The 22,161-nt window shown below is 43.2% G+C and overlaps 1 protein-coding gene across 1 annotated transcript; it reads left to right on the top strand.

Annotated features, from left to right (window-relative positions):
- Nucleotides 1–4,936: 4,936 nt before the first annotated feature.
- Nucleotides 4,937–20,991, top strand: LOC143482368 (uncharacterized). Its single transcript, XM_076980716.1, has 3 exons — nucleotides 4,937–4,996; nucleotides 5,262–5,374; nucleotides 15,790–20,991. The coding sequence occupies exons 2-3, from the start codon at nucleotides 5,306–5,308 to the stop codon at nucleotides 16,657–16,659; spliced, it is 939 nt and encodes a 312-aa protein (XP_076836831.1). The 5' UTR covers nucleotides 4,937–4,996; nucleotides 5,262–5,305; the 3' UTR covers nucleotides 16,660–20,991.
- Nucleotides 20,992–22,161: the final 1,170 nt, after the last annotated feature.

Here is a 22,161-nt window from a genome sequence, read left to right as displayed (position 1 = left end):
CTGGTGGTACAGGTCCATTTACACATCAACAGGCTATTCTCCAAAAAGAATGCAACCCGTTTATCTCTCGGTTCATCAAGGCTACACGCAGACTGAAAATAATTGTTTAAACTGGCATCACTGGTAAAGTTATCTTGATTTTCAACTAACTTATATAACCTTTTTTCCACTTCTAAAGTAGGTAGTTTTGAAGAAGACACCACTGGGACTTCTGCTAGAAATGTATCTGATAAACCAATTGGCTCATTGTCACTTCTAGACAACTTTTGGGACTTAGTTACTACACAAGCAGGAAATATACTGCTATCAGTGACACACTGGGCTTCTGGCTGTCCTGAAACTACCTACTACCGACACAGGAATAACTCTTCCTCCTGCCATTTCCCAAAATTACATCAACGGCCTTTACAGGCAGTTCATTTCTAACACCTATCTTGAAATAACCACATACCAGATCTGACTGTAAAGAAATATTATGCAAGGGTACCTGCACATAACTCATTCCAATCTCTTGGCAAAGTGCATAAGACCACTAAAAGACTTATCAGTTAGGAGCAATACACCTTCTCGAATAAAAGACTGTGCTGTGCTAGTGTCACATACCATGACAACAGGGTGGACTACATCAGAGTCTAACACAGAGTCTAACTCTGTGCCAGGCTTCTGGCTCCCCCTCCCTATCTGAATGAATCGCGCCTTTCACTGCTTGACTGTCTGTGTTATCAGTACTTATATGTGCTATGGGGATTCTTTGCGTGCACAAAGACTGTTGTCCTGTTGTGAGAATAATCTGTGATCATATATTTGTTTGTCTCCTCCTAATGTTTATCTCTCTATGTTTCTCCCCCATTCTGTGGAGGCGGCGCAATACGTTGCTGCGGCCGCTCTGGGTTCCCCGTGCTTTAACACACCTGGGCCCCAGGGAAACAGCATTTCATCTTGTACTTGTACAATGTATGACAAATAAATTCTTTCTGACTTCTTTTCTGACTTCTGACAGAAACTGAGTTAGAATAAAATAAAATAATTACAATAATAAAAGGATGGCAACATTCATCAGGTGAGCTTACAGAGTCAGCAGGACCTTATTTGGTTTACCTTGTTTTTCCTGTCTCTCTTGCTTTCACTTGACTAAAAACAGCTTTATGACCCAAATTGTGGCAATCATAACACTCCAGCTGCTCAGATCTCCCCTTTTCTCTGCTATTATGTGTAGGGGACCCAGGCCCGTTGACAGTCTTGCTGGGGCCCGGGACAAGAAAGATTCATGTGCCCCCCCAGCGCCAGCGGCGCAAGGGTTCGCGCGAAAATGACGTAATCGCAGTGGCTCCGCCCGTGCGCGAGGGTCTCGCGCGCTGTCGGTTCGCGAGGTCGAGCACCTCTCGAATTTTGTAACTTCGCGCGCCGCGCTTCAGCGCAATGAACAAAGTCCTGTTTGCACGGTTCATACACCTTTATAAGGTGGAATTAAAGCACGTGTACGTCACTTTAAAGGTCCATTTCAATATTTTCCAGCACGTTAAACTTAATTAAGTTAAATATTTATACATATACTCGAAATGATTCGAAATAATTCGCTTTTTATCACATTATTTAATGGTTGTTTATTTTCAAAACGCCCAATCTTAACGTCTTCACGAGAACTGTTCAGTCAGACAGCTATTTGTTGTGAAACGAAGTAGTTACAATTTCAAGCATTTTCAAGTACTTTACCCTAAATTCCAGCACTTTTCAAACCTGGAACACAATGCAACTTTAAAATTCGTCAGGTAAATGTTTTTCCTTTCTTTTCTGCGCTCCAGATTTCTGTATTTACTTTAACTATCCACCACTGTATTTACCGCTGTTGGGCGGATACCGGCCGGCTACAGTCGGTGCTGGATCAAACCATTTTCCAGTGGGAGGCGGGGGTGTATGCACTTAATGGAAAATATGCAGATAGGTAAAAAAAACATATATATTTGAGCCATTGAGCTTATTATGAGTACATAATTTTATATTAATGAAATATTTCAAGATTATTTAAAAATTATAGACTTTAAGTAAAAAATAAATTGCTGGGCTCTTTGATGGGCCCCCCTGGCCCTAGGGCCCGGGACAACAGACCCGGTTGTCCCCCCCTGTCGACGGGGCTGAGGGGACCTGTGAACATGCTTTTGCACACCGGATGGGCAAACTATAAAGTTGTTCTTACGAGTTAAAACAAACTCATCTGCTAGAACAGCAGTTTGAGACAAAGAACTCACCTTGTTCTCATTTAAATATATGCAGATTTGATCTGGCAAACAATCTTTAAAATCCTCCAACATCATGAGTTCCCTCGACGACTCCAGATCGGAAACCTGATGTGCGGCAACCCACTTATCAAACAGGAGAGATCTTGCAAACTCCACATAAGAGATTTCAGATGATTTTTTAAAATACTCAGCTAATAGGAATCTGAGAGAATGTAAATGGCTCAAGCCCAGTAGGACGAGCTGGAAAAAGATCCGACTGGATCCTCGGGTAAAAATCCTTTTCTCTCTGTTCCACCTCAAGCAGTTGAATTTCTCTCTCCAGTTCTATTTCCATCAAAGCGAGCCACATCTTCAAAAGAGATTTATCTCTAGACCCAGATGAGAAAGAAAGGGCCTCACACCTAGGCAATGTTGTCTGCACTTTAGGAACTGTACCGACACCCTCCTTCACAGACACAACTGGAGTACCCATGTCTCTCTCATGCTCCTTAACTGTGATACCAACAGAAGTGGTAAATATTTCTTGTTCAGAGTGACAAAGTACATAACTCCATCAATTGATCAAGCACAAGTTGTCATATTACTCCTTTTCTTACCTGTAGTAGCTATAACCCCAAAATGTTCACAAATGCTCAGCAATTCCACCTTACAAAAACTAATCTAATTGTAGCAAAAAAATGCCTGTATATCAAAATGAGCCACGATAAAAACTGCATCACAAACACCACAAACTGAATCACAAACTGGCATCAACCAACAATGGGACCATAAAAACAATCCCAGACGAGCCCCCATATGTTACAAACACTTCAAGCTTTGTCTTGAGGGGGGGGATAAGAGGAGTATATAACAAGTGGAGGTGGGCAAGCAGGTGAAATAGGTGAAGGTGAGACTCTGAGATGGTGGGGAAGAGAAAACAACCACAAAAATACCTTTTTACTATGGAATATTTAACACGTATATAGATAGATATAAATATTCACAAAAAAATGAAATATTTTTGATGACAAAGCAAAGAACATAACAAATCAAACTAGAACTCTAGAAAAGAATATCTAAATCTAAGAAAACAAAAATAATACTCTGATAATCAAAATATACAAAGGTTGGTGTCCGCCCCTTACCTAATGTTCTGTTCTGCCCCAAAACCATTAAAAACAACATAATTGTAGAAGAACACCAGTTATAACTAAAGTCTAAAACTAATTTCCACAGAATCAGAATATAGCTGACAAATCAACCCCCACCATAGGTATCTCTCTCTCTCTCTCTATCTCTCTCTCTCTCTCTCTCTCCCTCCCTCCCTCCCCGCCCTCTAGTGGTATCCGTTTAAAAATGCAAGGCTCCACACACAGGTCGCACCTGTAAAAACACTGGCCAATGTGCACATGCACGTAACAAACGTGATAATAATGTGAAAGTAGTTCACATTTGGCTCGAACATCTGATTGGTAGATGAGGAGAGAAGAATTATTTACAAACATTTTTTGGAAAGTGATGTACGACAGAGTCCAGAGATTTTACTGAATGCAAAAAAAACCTTTTTGGAAAGCACTTATAATTGCAAAGTTGTTTGGAATATTACAAAGAATCACATTAATTTAATGTTATAAATGATAATAAATAAATAAATAAATAAATAAATAAACAATAATGAATACACGTCATAAATGAAAATATGTAGTTTATACTGTTTTTTATGAATACCACCACCTAGTGGCCATTTTAAGAATCTCAGAGAATCTTTATTACTCATTGCATATAAATTTCATCATGATTGATTGGTCAATGCTAAGCCTACCGAACACTTATTGTCCAGTGGCGTTCAGATTTAAACATATCAGGTAACCTGATATTACTACAGCTCAACCATGCAACATGCAAAGTTTCAGTTTATGGTGGTAAAAGTCATGGTCTGGTGGTAGGGAACTGGTCTTGTGACCAGAGGGTCGTGGGTTCCATTCCCAGACCTGAAGCCATGACTGAGGTGCCCTTGAGCAAGGCACCTAACCCCAGCTAGGGCTGCCCACCGCTCTGGGCATGTGTGCCTACAATCACTAGTGTGTGTGTTTGTGTGTGTGTTCTAATTGCACAGATGGGTAAATGCAGAGGACAAATTTCGATTGCGGTGAAAAATCACAATTGACAAAATATGGCACATTACATTAAAAACATTGCAAAACTTGAGAGCTTGAAGAACCTGATTTGAGAACTTGTAAACCAATATCTGTACTTGTATTATTAATCTGAGAACTTGTAAGCTAAAACTCGCACTTGCATTTTTGATGTGAGAACGTGTCAACTAAAATTTGCACTTGTATTTTTGAAGCGAGAACTTGAATAAAAACCAGAGTGTGAATGCTAAAAAGTCACTCACAAAAAATCTGAGGTGAATATTCCAGGTTTTTTACTCACGCGTGCTGGATTTTCTAATTAGTGCAAGCCAGGTAAAATTAGTGGAATCTACACAATCCAGGAAGCCTGAGCAACATCTCGATGAGGATTTTTACTTTCTGAACCTGGAATGTCCACTTCTGGAGAAAATTCAGTGCAACTTTGACTTTTATATCATATGGGGAGACCGGGTATGGTTGTAACATGGGGAGAGTTGTAACACCATCAGTTCCACCAATCACGGATAAGATAGGAGTCATATGATCATTCCAGTATTTACCCAATTCCTCCCTGATCCCACATGGTGAATATCAAGGCTGGAAACAGGTACATGCAGATTCCATTACGAAAAAACTGATTTTGAGGTGAGAAAGTAAATTTTTGAATCAAGACGATATATTGTTTAGTACTTATACTATTGCAGATAAAACCATATGAATTATATTACATTAAACTGTAGTTTCTCAGGTAAATTGTGATGCATTTTCCACTGTTAATTTCAAATCACCTTGCTAATACAGCTAGTTAAACTATGGCTGACAGGGGTGGGTTGTAACACAGCTTTAAAAAGTTACAACCATCACCTTACATACAACTAAGAAAACTTTCTTGATTTTAATAATTTTAAAGAATGTATAGGCAGTGGAAAAGAAAGACTGACAGAGGTTTGCCTGATGAGGTCACAGCATCTGATGAGGTCACAAAGAATGGCGAGTCAGTCAGATCAGTTGCAAAGGCACATGGTATCTGTCATGTAACACACACACACACACACACACACAGACATTGTTTATTATTTGACCTACATGCTCTTTACACAGGTACATTGTAACATTGTATTAGTGTTCCTTAAGCATAAATATTGTTAAATAAGTTTGTTCTAGTACACTAATTTACACACACACACACACACACACACACACACACACACACACACACACACACACACACACACACACACACATTGTCATTGTTTATTATTTGACCTAAGTTCTTTACACAAGTACATTGTATTAGTGTTCATTAAGCATAAATATTGTTAAATATGTTTGTTCTAGTACACTAATTTACACACACACTCACACACACACACACACACACACACACACACACACACACACACACACACACATTGTCATTGTTTATTATTTGACCTAAGTTCTTTACACAAGTACATTGTATTAGTGTTCATTAAGCACCACCAACTCTGCCCTTTATCAACGAAAGTGCCCTTTTGAAACTTCGTTTTTTTTTTTGTTTTTTTTTTTTATTATTATCATTTTACTGAGGTCGGTTTGAAATGATCTTTTGAAAACCTGAGCGATTAAAAACAATGCCCTGAAATGCCACCTTGCACACACCCGACCTCTCTCTTCCTTTAACATCAGATGCGCTGCAGCAGCAGTTCAGTTCAGCGAGTGGAAGGAAGCGTCTTCAGCACAGCACGCACGGTCACAGATAGACTTCTTCTCCCGTGCCACACCAGCCAGGTCACATACACATCAAGTAAAATCGTACCGTTTGCCCTCTAAGCCCAACGTGAAATCATTTTCTTGTGCAGTAAAATGTCTCATACAGCACCAAACTACTAAAGCCCGGTTCACACTACACGATTTTAGGCTGGTCTTTCCGTCGCCGACTGATCGCCGACAAAAACTGTGGTCGGAGGCTAATCGGCGATCACTCGTCGCTCGCTCAGTCGTGTAGTGTGAACTGCTGAAAGACGCTCGCTGAGCCGTCGCCGACTGGTCGCAGACGACTGGCAGATATCTAGCATGTTTAATATCTAGCAGTCGGCGACTGAAAGTCGGCAGCAGCGTCTAGCTACAGCCAATGGGAACGCGGAGAGAGAACCGCGGCACCGCTGAAGATATCTCTGAAGAATGTAAAAAACTTTCAAGAATGCTTTCAAAACAGTAACCCAGCAAACACACAAAATCCTCACCTTTCTTACAACTTTACTACAACACTGTGTTTAAGTTATTGTGACAGCACTGGAGAAATAGTGCGATTGATTACATGTTCACTGCAACGGAGAGATGAAATAGTTCTGGCAACTTGGGACTATGGAGTGTATAAACGGTAAAAAAATAACAATAACGAAAATGTGGAGTACATGTACATTGTTTTTTTCTTCTACGTGGTGTTGCTGGTTCTGGGAGAGTTTCGTTTTCGTGTTCTCATGTTTTTGGACGGCAGCCAGATGAGTCGGCGATTCCCCAGTCGTTCCCCAGTCGTGTAATTCGTGAGCCCGCGTCGCCGATCAGTCATGTAGTGTGAACGCCACAACAACTGAAAGACTCGCGATTACAGCACGACCAGTCGTGTAGTGCGGACGGCACAAAAACCTGACGACTGAAAAGTCGTGTAGTGTGAACCAGGCTTAAGCATTTTTAGCCGACTGGTCGCTTTAGCCCAAATCAATGAAAGATAACGTGAGGACGACCACATACAAATAATTAAGGTAGAGTTTGCAAATCTATGTATTAATGTCTTCTGTTGTATAGGTTTTGTTAGGCAACATAAATTAACACATACATTTGTGAAAGAAGAAACGGGAAGTTCCCCATTACCTGTGAAAAATACCCATCTGCATTCATGTAATGACAACTCTCAGTAGCCTATAACTCTTTCTCGTACTTTTTGGTCTTTTTACTGTTTTAATTGTAGGCCTATATTGATTTACTAATTGCAAAATATATGCAACAAGGCCTGCAGACAGTGGAGGGTAAACAAGTTAACTGAAGGACATGACTGTATAGTTAATATTGGATATGAATTTTATCAGTTGGCTGCCTGACTTTTTTCCATTGAAAACTCACAGAGAATGTGACAAATAAAAGTCAAATTTAATTCAACATGTGCTTGTAATTTGTAATTTTTTTATAATGAAGTGTTCCACGTGCGCTAAAAAGTGCCCCCCCCCTCCCCGGAGCACTTGCCCCCCAAAATGTCTGTGCACGCCACTGTTCTGGATTGTTATTTTACTTCAATTAACCACTTTTTGAAGCATATTGCATGGTGTGCCCTGTTTTTGCTTCTTTTGTCTAATTGTTACAACTTACCCCAGCATGTGTTACAACCTACCCCAGTAGTGGGGTAGGTTGTAACAAAGGAACACCATGTATTTGACATCAACTCACGAGGGCTGTGATATTTGAATTGGGGTTTGAATTGGTGCCATTTGTAGTAAACAAATGTGTGTACTTTGTATAAAAGTTTGAGAACTCTAGCTCAAGCTCAGTTACAGGTGCTGAAGCAAAAGTGTTACAACCATACATGGTCTCCCCCTATCTCGTTGGACTTGTTACAACACTGATTTGAGCACTTGTAGGGATCCGAAGTGGGCGGGGTAGTGGGGTGTGGGCCTTAAAATCATGACTCATCAGAAATGCTTTTAAAAAAATCTTGATGCAGATAAATGAACCCTGATCAACCATCAATGATGGCAAACCAATATGACTGTACATTTGTTTCATGTGCACTGTTTGCTAATACCGTAAACATGGCAAACGGCTGGTTCAAGCTGATAGAGCAGCAACCAGACTGGATTGAGCTGATAGAACACTAACTCAAATAACCAGTTGTTACAACCGAGGCATGCAGAAGAATATGTCTGAATGCACAACACATCAAACCTTGAGGCAGCTAGGCTACAGCAGCATACGACCATTAGTACCAACTGAGCATCATGTCAAAGCCACAGCCTACCTGAATATTGTTGCTGACCATGTCCATCCCTTTATGACCACGGTGTACCCACAGCCATCTTCTGTTGGCTGCTTCCAGCAGGATAACGCGCCATGTCATAAAACGCAAATCCTCTCAGACTGGTTTTATAAACACAACAATGAGTTCACTGTACTCAAATGGCCTCCACAGTCACCAAATCTTTTGGAATGTGGTGGAACGGGAGATTTGCGTTATGAATGTGTAGCTGACAAATCTGCAGCAACTGCGTGATGCTATCATGTCAATATGGACCAGACTCTCTGAGGAATGTTTCCAATACCTTGTTGAATCTGTGCCATGAAGGATTAAGGCAGTTCTGAAGGCAAAAGGGGGTCCAACCCAGTTGCAACTAGCAAGGTGTACCTAATAAAGTTGTGAGTGTAGATTGCCCAGACCACATTGCCCACATTATAATGTAGTTGGCCTGTCTAACAAAATGTGAAGGGTAACTAACCAGCTGGCAAAGATAACAAACTAGCTAGCTAACTATAGCTAAAAAAAACCTGCTAGCACAAATTGATAGAACAATCCCATGGCAATATCTCATTACACGCATTTGTATGCTATGTATATTTAAAGATAGATTTATATAGATAGATTCAGTGACTTGGAAATAGTTTCATATCAATCCCCTGACTTTTCGATAACCTTCTCCTCAGAGTTGTGTGGTGTGCTTTTGTGTTGATGTCAAGGTGTATTTGTAGTTAGGTCAGGGGGTAAATATTCACTAATTATAAATGTTTAATGGTTTTTTTTTATTTCTTATAAAAATTATACATACATACCAGTGGCGATTGCTCTAAGACTGCAAGGGAAGCTCAGCTTCCCCTAAAATGTCAAAAAATAAGTGATCAAACATATACTGTTGTGTGTACATGTCATTGACTAAATATGCGCTACAACACGCTCAACTTTTGTTCAGAATCAGCTTCTTGTCATTGGTAACGACGCGGCTTTCCTCTCACTCAGTCCCGCAGCTTCACGGTGCTTTAAACGGTGTGGACGCTGAGCGCCTACAGAGTTCAATAGCGAAGCAAAGAGTGCAGCAAAACGAAACGAGCCATTGGATAAATGCTGGGCTTTGTCCCGCCCATCGGACGCTCAGCGTCTCTGGGGGTCTATGGGGCAGTGGGCTGGCCTCGGCTGGCCCGGACGCTCAGAATCCCTTTTTGATTGACAGCGAAATGAGCGAATCAGCGATCTGAGAATAGAATAGAATAGAATAGAATAGAATAGAACTTTAATGATCCCACGACGGGGAAATTCACGTGTTACCGCAGTGTTACAGGAAAGGGAATTTTTACATATAGTTTATATCTATATACACATATACATGAAAAATAACACTTATGTGGCAGTGACAAATAAATAAATGTATGTTTCTGTGTGTAAAAAAGTGCCCTGTGTGCATACTGATGGTGGTGAGGTAGAGTGTCCAAGTGACTCATAACATCATGGTGTGTTATGGAGTCTAACTGCAGTTGGGATGAAGGACCTGCGAAAGCACTCCTTCTTGCAGCGAGGATGTATTAGTCTCTGACTGAAGGAGCTGCTCAGCGCACCCACGGTCTCATGCAGAGGGTGGTGGGGGTTGTCCATGATGGATGATAGTTTTGTTAGCATCCTCCTCTCACCCACCACCACTACTGACTCCAGAGGACATCCCAGCACAGAGCTTGACCGCCGCACCAGTTTGTCGATCCTGCACCTGTCCCTTTCAGTGCATCCACCCCCCCCAGCAGGCCACAGCATAGAAAAGTGCAGATGCTACCACTGAGTCATAAAATGTCTTTAGCAGAGTCCTGCAGACCCCAAAGCACCTCAGTCTCCTCAGCAGGTGGAGTCAACTCTGGCCCTTCTTATACAGGACATCTGTGTTTGTGGTCCAGTCCAGCCTGTTGTTGAGGTGAACACCCAGGTATTTGTAAGACACCACTGTCTCAATGTCCCTTCCCTGGATGCTCACCGATGTTGTAGGGGGTGACTTCCTCCTGAAGTCCATGACCATCTATTTCGTCTTGCTGGTGTTGATTTGGAGAGTGTTGGTCTCACACCAGCTGACAAAGTGGCTGATGACCCCCCTGTATTCCTTGTCGTTCCCGTCCGATAAGCATCCGATGATGGCTGTATCATCCGAGAACTTCTGTAGGTGGCAGTGGTCTGAGTTGTATCTGAAGTCTGATGTGTACAGACTGAACAGAAAGGATTATAGGACCGTACCCTGTGGCGCCCCCGTGCTACAGACTACCACATCAGAGACACAGTCATGGAGCCTCACATACTGTGGTCTATTTGTGAGGTAGTCGATGGTCCATGTAGTCAGCTGCCTATCCACACCTGCTGCCTCCAGCTTCCCTCTCAACAGTGCAGGCTGGATGGTGTTGAAAGCACTGGAGAAGTCAAAGAACATGACTCTCACAGTGTTCCCCGCCTGCTCCAGGTGAGAGAGGGATCTGTGCAGCAGGTAGATGACAGCATCATCCACACCAATACCAGGCTGGTAGGCAAACTCCTTTGTGTTTGCAAACAGCAGGTCTAAAGTTTTATTGTCCCTTGTGTGGCAATCAACATACTGGCTGAAGTTTGGGAGAGTGGACGATGGAGAAGCATGGTTGAAGTCTCCCGAGATGATAATCAGGGACTGTGGATGTGCCGTTTGCAACTGAGAGACGGTGGTGTGAATGCCCTCACAGGCTGCTGTAGCGTCGGCCGAGGGTGGGATGTAAACAACTAGCACAATAGCATGTGAAAACTCTCGGGCCAGGTGGTATGGCCAGATGCTAACCGCTAACAGTTCAAAGTCTTTGGTGCAGCGCTGCTCCTTCACAGTCAGTGGCGCAAAAAGGGGGCATGCAGCGTATGCGATGCATAGGGGCGCTGCACTAGAGGGGGCGCCAAATCGATGAGATATAATACTTAATTTGTGTCCATCTTAAGCCTGGTTAATTATACTTGACGCGTCGCGAGCGGCGCGAGGGTCCGCGCGGCGAAAATGACGTAATCGCTGTGGCTCTGCCCGTGCGCGAGGGCCTCACGCGCTGTCGGTTCGCGAGGTTGTGCACCTCTCGAATTTTGTAACTTTGCGCGCGCCGCGCGTCAGCGCAATGAACAAAGTCACGTTTGCAGGGTTCATACACCTTTACAAGGTGGAATTAAAGCACTTGTATGTCACTTTCAAGGTCCATTTCAATATTCCCCAGCATGTTAAACTTAATTAGTTTAATATTTATACCTATAAGGGCGGCATGGTGGTGTGGTGGTTAGCACTGTCGCCTCGCAGCAAGGCGGTCTGGGTTCGATTCTCGGTCTGGGCTGCTCTGTGTGGAGTTTGCATGTTCTCCCTGTGCCTGCGTGGGTTTCCTCCAGGTACTCCGGTTTCCTCCCACAGTCCAAAGACATGCGTGTTAGGTTGATTGATCATGCTAAATTGCCCGTAGGTGTGAGTGCGTGCGTGTGTGTTGGCCATGTGGTGGACTGGCAACCTGCCCATGGTGTACCCTGCCTTCGCCCGGAGATGTTGGGATTGGCTCCAGCCCCCCCGTGACCCCGGCTAGCGGGATTAAGCAGTTCAGATAATGGATGGATGGATGGATTTATACCTATACTCGAAATGATTCAAAATAATTTGCTTTTTATCACATTATTTAATGGTAGTTTATTTTAAAAACACCCAATCTTCAGTCTTCACGTTCTCATGTTTCGTCCTGGAATTACAAGTTCTACTGTTCAGTCAGACAGCTATTTGTTGTGAAACGAAGTAGTTACAATTTCAAGCATTTTAAAGTACTTTAGCCTAAATTCCAGCACTTTTCAAACCTGAAACACACTGAAACACAAAGCAACATTAAAATTGGTCAGGTAAATGTTCATTCCCCTGTTTTGAGGGGTGTTTCTACCACATATCGTTTCGGAGAACACTGCAGTGACGCTAGCGAAAGTATAAACGCCTCCACCGTTTGCGCAGGGTCGCGCGAGCTGGGCGGAGTCACGCGCTACAGTCACTCGCGAAAGTATAAACCAGGCTTTACGTTCGCCACCCCCCACCCCCCCCCCCGGTCAACAACTTTCGTTTGGGGGGCACCGATAGTATGTTTGCATACACCTCAGAAAGTAAGTAATTGCACCCCTGTTCACAGTGATGTGTCCTGGGTTACACCATCTCTCGTTAACATACATCGCCAGTCCCCCACCTCTCCCCTTACCACTCTCCGTGCTCCGGCCCGCTCTCACCAGTTGAAAGCCATCCAAATTTACGACGGAGTCCGGTGTGTAATCTGTGAGCCAAGTCTGCGTGAACAGCAGGACTCTGCTGGTACTCCCACTGCAGTCTGGTTAGCGCCGTTAGCTCTTCCATCTTGTTCGGTAAAGATCTTACGTTACCCATGAGAACAGATGGAATGCTCGGTTTGTACAGTCTCCTCCTCTCCCGGTACTTTGCTCCAGCTCTGCATCCTCTCCTCCGACGCCGTAATTCCTTCGGAATCTCAGTTCGCTGCTCTTTTGGTGTAAACCTCCGCGGGAGCATTTCATTTTAATTTTTTTAATTTTCATTCTGTTCCGAGTTGAACCGGAGATTTTCCTAATCCTCTTAGCGGCATTTTCTTCATTAAAAGAAACGAAAAAAGAAACGTTTCTTGTTGGTACGACAGGGTCACAGATCATTTTCTTGAAAAGGAACGGAGGGTAGAATTTACGTATAAATAAACCGATACATTTTATGATGTTGGCCGAAATTGAGCTTCCCCTCCTTGAAAGACCAGCATCCGCCACTGATACATACATACATATATAATATATATAAATAGGCTACATTATATATATATATCAATGTTTTCCAAATATATTGCTCATAATTTCAGTTATTAAAAGGGGAAAACATTTTAGAAAGGCACTGTACATGTTCATGCTGACGTTCTAAATAATTTCTCCATCATTTTAAAGAGAATAAAGCCTACATGATGTATAGAATAAGAAAACATCTGTTTACCTACCACTGTATTGTGCTGCATTGTTATGCGAGACATTGTGACTCAAATGCAGTGCAATTAAGTAACTACAAATATTGCGGAATGGCTGTGGTATGAAAGTATCTCCGTACACTTAGTGAATGTTGAGAGACAGTTAAAGGTGTCTCGGTACACTTCCTTAATGTCGCCCGCCGGAGGTCCAGATTCAGATACATAATTTAGATGGAAAAAAAATAACGCTATAAATTAAAAGACGTTTAAATTCCAAAATCTAATGAGACAGATTTGCTTCCATAATTGCTTAGCAAATTGGATACAGTCCTTGCAAGTGAAATTAAATACACTTTAGGATTTAGGATGGTTTATTTTATAGTGTACTTTAACAAAAAAAAATCGTACTCTTGTTTCTTTTTCATACATCGTTGTTTTGGTAATAATGAAGAATTAAAAACCCGCCGCAAGACGGTTACCATCGTGGAACCGGAAGAAATCCCTCCAGCTAGGGATGTAAAATTTGAAGCGATGCCTCGGAGCCTGTATCGAGCAAAAAGGGGCGTGCCAAATGAAGCCCCGGTTCGCATATATGTAATGCTGCAGCCCGGAGCCCCGGTGGGCGTGAGTAAAGGGCGGAGCATGTGTCAATCATTTTCGAATGCAGCCAATCAGATACTAGACTTTCGTTGTCAATCAATTTTTACTAAGCCAATTATCAGCCAGAGTTAGTTGTCAATCATTTTTTACTGCAGCCAATCATCTTAACAGATCTGCCAAAAGAAGGCGGAAACTGCACGGATAAGCTCTTTAAACAGAAGTATATGCCATTCTTGCACAAAAGTAGCTGAATAAAAACGTTAGAAGAGCCATGACTTTAGACATTTTTAAATAAAAGTTTAAAATACTTCTCACTTGTTATTCTGGAAAGGCACTTTAATGTTTTTTTTCCTTTATTGCACGTATTGCATCATTTGTACATCATATATATGTGGCAAGTGTAAATTGTTAGCGGAGGGGAGGCGTAAATGGACACAAATTAAGTATTATATTGCGATCGATCGCCAAGTATAAACGCCTCCGCTGAGCAGGGCGTTGAGGAGCGATTTCGATTGGAGGATCGTGCTCTATTTTTTATTATAAATTTTTTTGCTGATGCTGGTCCAGCGTGTCGCGTGCCACTGATTATGCCTCGGCGTGCCAACGGTGGCCCGCGTGCCATAGGTTGCCGACCCCTGCTGTAGAGCCTTTGAATATTAAAACCATTGTTGAAATATTAAAACCATTGTCGAAACCCTTCTCCCGGTTCGAGGCATGTGTCATTACCGTAAAAATCACGTGACTGTACGTCATCGTTTCATTTTGAGTGTCACAACCACATAAAGCGGGTTTGAGCCAGAGACCTGCACGGGTCCGTTTTTTGAGACCAGCACCCACCCACCCGCGAACCCGTGGCTATTCCAAAGTTAAATCCGTACCTGGCCGGACCCGTTAATATTCTACCCGTTACCCACCCGTGTCCGTGAAAAATCACACATATCGAAAGTATTCCTATAGAGCACTTTATTTTTCAATGCGCCTCTGAAAAAACGTCAGTACAACACAAAATAAAATCTAAGGTTGCTGTGCAGGAACAGTATTCCTATCTAAAAGTAGCAACTGGTAAAACGCAAGACAATTTATGTAGCCAACCGGTGCCATAACACAATGCAAAACGAGAGGGAACAAATGCCAATATAACAACTAAATAAAATCGCATAGGTTCACAAATCTATCCTAGGTTACTGTGCAGGAACAGTATGTCGTCCACAGTCCCAGGTTTGAGCCGCGTTCTGCGCTCTTAGATCACAAAACCAGCGGAGGAAAAATCTCTCACTCGCAGCACTGGATGCGGGGATTGAGACGACACTTCGGGCAGTTGTTGCCAGGTTGGGGAAATCGTCTTGGTGTTCTTTCCACCACAAAAGAACATCGAACGATTCGTCCTTAGGTGGCCCGTATTTAACTTACCCGCCCGCATACCCACCTGTTAAATTGCGGTATGTGTAAAACCCACCCGTTTCAGCATCTATTTGCCTGTACCCGTACCCGACCCGGTGCAGGACTCTAGTATGAGACTTGCGGCCCTTTGTGGGTTTTGAGTTGGTGTTGTGAGTGGTGTGCATTGGTTAACTAGTTAGAGTTAGTGGTTAAAGTTCTGTTATAAAATAGATTAGATCAGATTAGATCCTGTGACGACACTCCTGTTTCACCGGCGCACGGCAGCACGCTCGCACGCAAACGCGGATTCACGTATCACATTAGCATAGCTTAGCTATAGCCTAATACACTTACATTAAACACTACAATTCTAAATCAGTATAATACACTTACCGACATCTGATTATTTTATCTCGTTTCTGTTTTCTCCCCGTCTCTTTCTTTCTCCCTCTGTTTTGTCTTCCCTGTTTTTCATGGCTACCGCGGAGGAACGGGCTCTCGTCAAGCTCGGCTCGGAGCTGGACAAGTTGGGTCGGCAGATCCAGCGTCTTCTGGAGAAGCAAGCGGAGCTCACCCAGGAGAAGACCAGGCTCGAGGCCGCCCGCGACGCTGCCTACTCGGCCGTCTCCACTCCCTCGTCACGGCGGCTCAGCGCAACCGCCATCTTGACCCGGGCACCAGGCTGGGAGCGCCAGCGAGGACGCGGAAGGCAGCCGGCGTCGTCACCCCTACCTCAGCCGGACTTCTCCTCTGCAAATCCGTTCGAGGTGCTCAGCTCCAGGTCCTCCGCCTCGCCCTCACCCCTGCGTCCGACACCACCCTCACCAGCGCCGGCACCGAAGAAGAATAAGGGCGGTATCCTTGTTATCGGCGACTCGATAACACGACACGTAAAGATTAGCCTGCCAGGCGCTAAAAGAACCCCCACTGTGTCATGTTTTCCAGGCGCTCGTGTCCTGGACGTGGCCAGGCGGCTTCCCTCGGCGCTGAAGCAGCGAGACGACTTCGGCACCGTCGTCCTTCACGTGGGGGCTGTCGACACCTTCGCCCGGCGCAGCGAGATCCTGAAGGAGCACTACCGATCGCTTCTGGACACCGTGCGGAAGAAGACGTCGGCCAGGCTTGTTGTCTCCGGTCCGCTTCCAACGTTCCGGCGAGGGTGCGAGTTATTTAGCCGTCTTTTCTGTCTCCACAGCTGGCTCCGGGACACCTGTAGCAGCGCCGGCGTGGACTACATCGACCACTGGGAGAGTTTCCGAGAGCGTCCATCACTCTACCGCCGAGATGGACTTCACCCCAGTCGCCTAGGCTCGGCAGTCCTCTCCAGGAACATCGAGGACGTGCTACGCCAGGCCTGACCAGCCACAACAAACCACACAAATCAGCTAAGTAGAACTTACTTCCCTAACTACCAAACCATTGAGACTGTGTCTGTTAAGCCTGGTTCACACTACACGACTTTTCAGTCGTCAGGTTTTTGTGCCGTCCGCACTACACGACTGGTTGTACTGTAATCGCGAGTCTTTCAGTTGTTGTGGCTTTCACACTACATGACTGATCGGCGACGCGGGCTCACGAATTACACAACTGGGGAATCGCCGACTCATCTGGCTGCCGTCCAAAAACACGAGAACACGAAAACGAAACTCTCCCAGGACCAGCAACACCACGTAGAAGAAAAAAACAATTTACATGTACTCCACATTTTCGTTATTATTATTATTATTTTTTACCATTTAAACACTACATAGTCCCAAGTTGCCAGAATTATTTCATCTCTCCATTGCAGTGAACATAGATATAATCAATCGCTGTAAGGAATGCCGTCTGATATGTCCCTCCCAGCTACACCTGCTACTAATTACCACGCCCCCTTTTCAGTCACATATATACACCTTCCCACCACTTCCTCGTCGCGAAGTATTGCCGTTCCCATGCAGCATACCAAGCGTTTCCATTGCCTGTTCGATCTCCTGTGCTTTGACCCTTGCTTTCTCTCCAGACCTCGCCTCCTGCCTAGCCCTCCTGTACCTCCCGGATTCTGCCCCCCCCGTTATGACCCTGGACCGTCCTGACCATCCCACGAAAACGCTGCTGTTATTACTGCACCTAGCGCTAGTGATACTCGTGCCGTTTCTTGTAAACGTAACTCATATGAATAAAAGCGGTGTACTTCCGCAGTTGGATCCCTCTCTATCTGGTCAATACATTACAATCGCACTATTTCTCAAGTGCTGTCACAATAACTTAAACACAGTGTTGTAGTAAAGTTGTAAGAAATGTGAGGATTTTGTGTGGTTACTGTTTTGAAATCATTCTTCAAAGTTTTTTACATTCTTCAGAGATATCTTCAGCGGTGCCGCGGTTCTCTCTCCGCGTTCCCATTGGCTGTAGCTAGACGCTGCTGCCGACTTTCAGTCGCCGACTGCTAGATAATAAACATGCTAGATATCTGCCTGTCGTCTGCGACCAGTCGGCGACGGCTCGGCGAGCGTCTTTCAGCGTCTTTCAGCAGTTCACACTACACGACTGAGCGAGCGACGAGTGATCGCCGATTAGCCTCCGACAACAGTTTTTGTCGGCGATCAGTCGGCGACTGAAAGAGCAGCCTAAAATCGTGTAGTGTGAACCGGGCTTTAGCCGTGGCAGGTATAAGAATAACAGGGCGATATGTTTTAAAAATCTAATTAAAATTAAATTAAATAATCAACATGAAGTGAGCAGCAATATTAAGCTAAGGCTAGGACTTTTAAACATTAGATCGCTTGCATCAAAAGCTGTGATAGTAAACGAAATAATCTCAGATAACAGACTAAATGCACTCTGTTTAACAGAAACATGGGCTAGAGTAGACGAATATGTAAGTTTTAATGAAGCAGCTCCTCCTGGATACAGTTATGTTCATCAGCCCCGTATCACAGGGTGTGGAGGTGGAGTAGCCACAATATATGACACAGATATAGGTTTTACTGTAAAACCAACCACCTCTATTAACTCATTCGAGGCTTTGATAGGTGAAATAGGCAATAACCATATAGGCAATAAAACAAAGCTTAAATTAGTGACCATCTATCGACCGCCGGGTCCCTACTCAGAATTTCTTCAGGAATTTGCTGAGTTTCTTTCGGAACTAGTCTTAACCATCGAGAGATTTGTAATTGTGGGTGATTTCAACATTCATTATGAAAATGAATCAGACCCACTGAAAATTGCATTCGACTCCATACTAGATTCAGTAGGTATAGCCCAAAATGTGACAGGGCCTACCCACCGCTGTAAACACACCTTAGACTTAATACTTACTTAAACATAGAACATTTGGCAGTCATCCCCCAAAATGACGCTATTTCAGATCATTCCTTACTAATATATGAAATGACTTTATACAATGTACATCAGATGCGCCATACAAAAACCACGCGCACTATCACATCCGACACTGCAGCAACATTTATAAACTTACTGCCGGAGCTACCGAACACTATGCCACTGCAGCCCAATGAATTGGAACAGGCAACACAACAGTTTTATTCCACACTCAACAATACCTTAGACAGTGTAGCTCCAATTAAAACAAAATTAATTAGGGAGAAAAAGCTTGCACCATGGTATGACGAACACACTCGTCTTCTAAAACAGGCAGCTCGAGCAGCGGAGCGAAAATGGAAATCCACCTCACTAGAAGTGTTTAGAATCACATGGAAAGACGCCATAGTCAAATATAAACATGCCCTAATAAAAGCTAGAGCCGCATACTATTCGACACTAACAGAAAACAACAAGAATTACCCTAGATTTCTCTTCGCGACGGTATCTAAACTAACAAGAAATATCAACGAACTAGTTCTAACAGCACTTACACACACTAGCGATGAATTTTTAAACTTTTTCAATAATAAAATAGATAATATCCGACTACAGAGTCATAATACATCGCAGCCTAACCTCCAATCCAACCCCAGTAGTTTAGTTATTAGTAACTATGCATCCAAAAATATTACTGAGCTAAATATCTTCGATCCTATATCGCAAAAAGTGCTCACAACACTGATTAATTCGTCTAAGCCTACATCATGTATATTTGACCCAGTTCCAACCCGTCTATTTAAAGACCTACTCCCAGCCATTGCAGGGCCCTTACTTAATATGATTAACTCCTCCCTTAACCTAGGTTACATGCCCAAACTGCACCGTAAAAAATGCACCGTAATTAGACCCTTGATTAAAAAACAGAATCTCGATCCGCAGATTCTAGCTAACTATAGACCCATTTCTAATCTCCCATTTATCTCTAAAATTTTAGAAAAAGCAGTTTCCAATCAGTTAAACCACTATCTCCAATCAAATAGTATCCATGAAAAGTTCCAATCAGGATTTAGACCAAACCACAGCACTGAAACAGCTTTACTCAGGGTAGTGAATGATCTACTAATATCGGCCGATAATGGGCTTGTCTCGTTCCTTATACTGTTAGATCTTAGTGCAGCTTTTGATACTGTAGACCACAACATTTTGCTGGATAGACTAGAAAACACGGTAGGTATTAAAGGAGTCGCACTCTCCTGGTTTAGATCATATTTAACTGACCGCTTCCAATGTGTAAGTGTTAATAATAAAACCTCTAAATCTGTGCAGGTTAAATATGGTGTCCCACAAGGGACAGTCCTAGGACCACTTCTATTCACACTGTACATGTTACCCTTAGGCGAGATTATGCATAAGCATGACATCAGTTTCCATTCCTACGCAGACGACACTCAGCTATATTTATCGGCAAAACCCGATGATTTAGGCGCAAACAGTAAGATTGAGAAATGTGTAGAAGAGATAAAACATTGGATGGCATGTAACTTTCTAGCACTAAATCCCGATAAAACAGAATTAATAATAGTTGGGTCTAGGGCTGCGAGAGACAAGATACATAATGTAGCATTGAATCTACATTCTTTTACTATAACCCCCAGCGCAGAGGTAAAGAACTTGGGCGTCACAATAGACCCAGATCTCTCGTTCGAAACACATATTAATAATATAACTAGGGTAGCGTTCTTTCACTTGCACAACATTGCCAAAATTAGAAACATATTAAATATTAGTGATGCAGAAAAACTAATCCATGCATTCATATCCTCTCGTTTAGATTATTGCAACAGTCTCCTAGCTGGATGCTCTGGTAAATCGATAAATAAACTCCAGCTGGTTCAGAATGCAGCAGCACGAGTTTTAACAAAAACTAAAAAGTTTGATCACATTAGTCCCGTACTATCGTCATTACACTGGCTGCCAATTAGATTCCGTATTGACTATAAAATACTTTTATTAACATATAAAACGCTGCATGGCTTAGCTCCAGACTCTCTTAGTGAACTTATTGAACAATATAACCCAGCGCGTTTACTTCGCTCGCAGGACGCAGGGTTATTAACTGTTCCTAGGATCAAAAAGATCACAGCAGGTGGAAGAGCCTTTTCTTTTAAAGCTCCACAATTGTGGAATAATCTTCCTGCCTCTATTCGGGACTCAGACACAGTCTCAATGTTTAAAACTCGATTAAAGACTCATCTGTTTAGTTTGGCCTTTGATTAATCTGTTACATAGTTACTACATCTCGTATCTCTCAGAGGTAACATTGCAGTCGGAGCCTACAATACCAGCATCGCTGCTCCGACATGGAATGAAAGCCTGGCGTTCATCAACAGACATTTACAGTGACAATATCAAAACCCAGAACTTTCATTTTTACCTTTACTTAGTCTGTGTGATTTGTGTGTGACTTGTGTATTTGTCTGTATTTTGTGTGTTAACGGGCCGCCCAATGGAGGATGGGTTCCCTTTTGAGTCTTGGTTCTGTGGCCTACACTACGCCACCCCACTTTTATAAAGGGTAGGGGATCCCTGCAAGGCTTCTCAAATAAATGAGTTATAAGGCAGTTTAGCGAAAATATGTATAGTTTATTTAATCCAAGCAATAGATAAAAACATCTTCACCGCCCATCTCAGCGAATGCGGTACTCAGAAGGATAACACCGGTTAACAGTCAACCCTAGTCAGCACATGGAGATGGTAAATACAAATCCCACACAAGTAATAACCCCTTGTGGTCATACCCACAGGACAGAAGCAAAACAGCACAACAAACTTCGTAAAACAACCAATATAAATAACCAAATTGATAACCCCAAGAAAAAGAACCAAAGCCGCATACAAAACTCCAACCCCGGAGAACTCAAAATAATCTCACAATTGGGAGGCCTCGTAATGGGACAATTTAAATGTGCTGAACTAACACCCCCGGAGTAGTGCACTTCTGGTCCCGCCACCGGAAGGGGGCTCAATCTTATGGTCCAATATGCAACAGAATCTAAAATCAACTCTACGTAAGTGGCTCAGCAGACGTCACTATCGGGAATCTAATATAAAAAGTACTGATATGAAAAGAAAACACAAAGACGCACTTCAGAAGGAAAACAGTGGCCTACAGGCAATTACGCCTCCTGTTTGGAAGAAGCAGACCACAAGCAGATAACGTTAAATGCATTCAACTGGCTGCATTTAAATCCAACAGTACCGGCAGAGCAATCTCGTTAGTAATAAAAACATTCGCGAATGTACTAAAAACGAAAAGCACCCCCCCCCCCCCCCCAAAGCTGCAATAACATGCACTTATTGGATCTAGGAGCTGGTCAGTTGTTGCATTAAAATAAAAATATTAAAAACACAACTCACCGTTACATGTATACCTCAGCCTTAACGGCGAAGTTAGTTGCGCAGTGGCCGCAAACAACCATATGCCTTGTAGCTCCCTGAATGGGCCACCGAGCAAGCAAGGCGTGAACCGTGCTTACACTTGACGCAACTCG

This window comes from Brachyhypopomus gauderio, chromosome 18 (assembly GCF_052324685.1).
Source record: "Brachyhypopomus gauderio isolate BG-103 chromosome 18, BGAUD_0.2, whole genome shotgun sequence".
In the NCBI taxonomy this organism is placed as follows: domain Eukaryota; kingdom Metazoa; phylum Chordata; class Actinopteri; order Gymnotiformes; family Hypopomidae; genus Brachyhypopomus; species Brachyhypopomus gauderio.
Note: the sequence above shows the minus strand (reverse complement) of the source record. Positions and strands in the feature narration are given on the sequence as shown.

Excerpts from the sequence above, each read along its gene's own strand:
- LOC143482368 (XM_076980716.1), top strand. The coding sequence starts at position 5,306 with ATGAGGTCACAGCATCTGATGAGGTCACAAAGAATGGCGAGTCAGTCA. Across the intron at positions 5,375-15,789 it reads ATCAGTTGCAAAGGCACATG|GAACGGGCTCTCGTCAAGCT; the intron begins GTATCTGTCATG and ends GCTACCGCGGAG.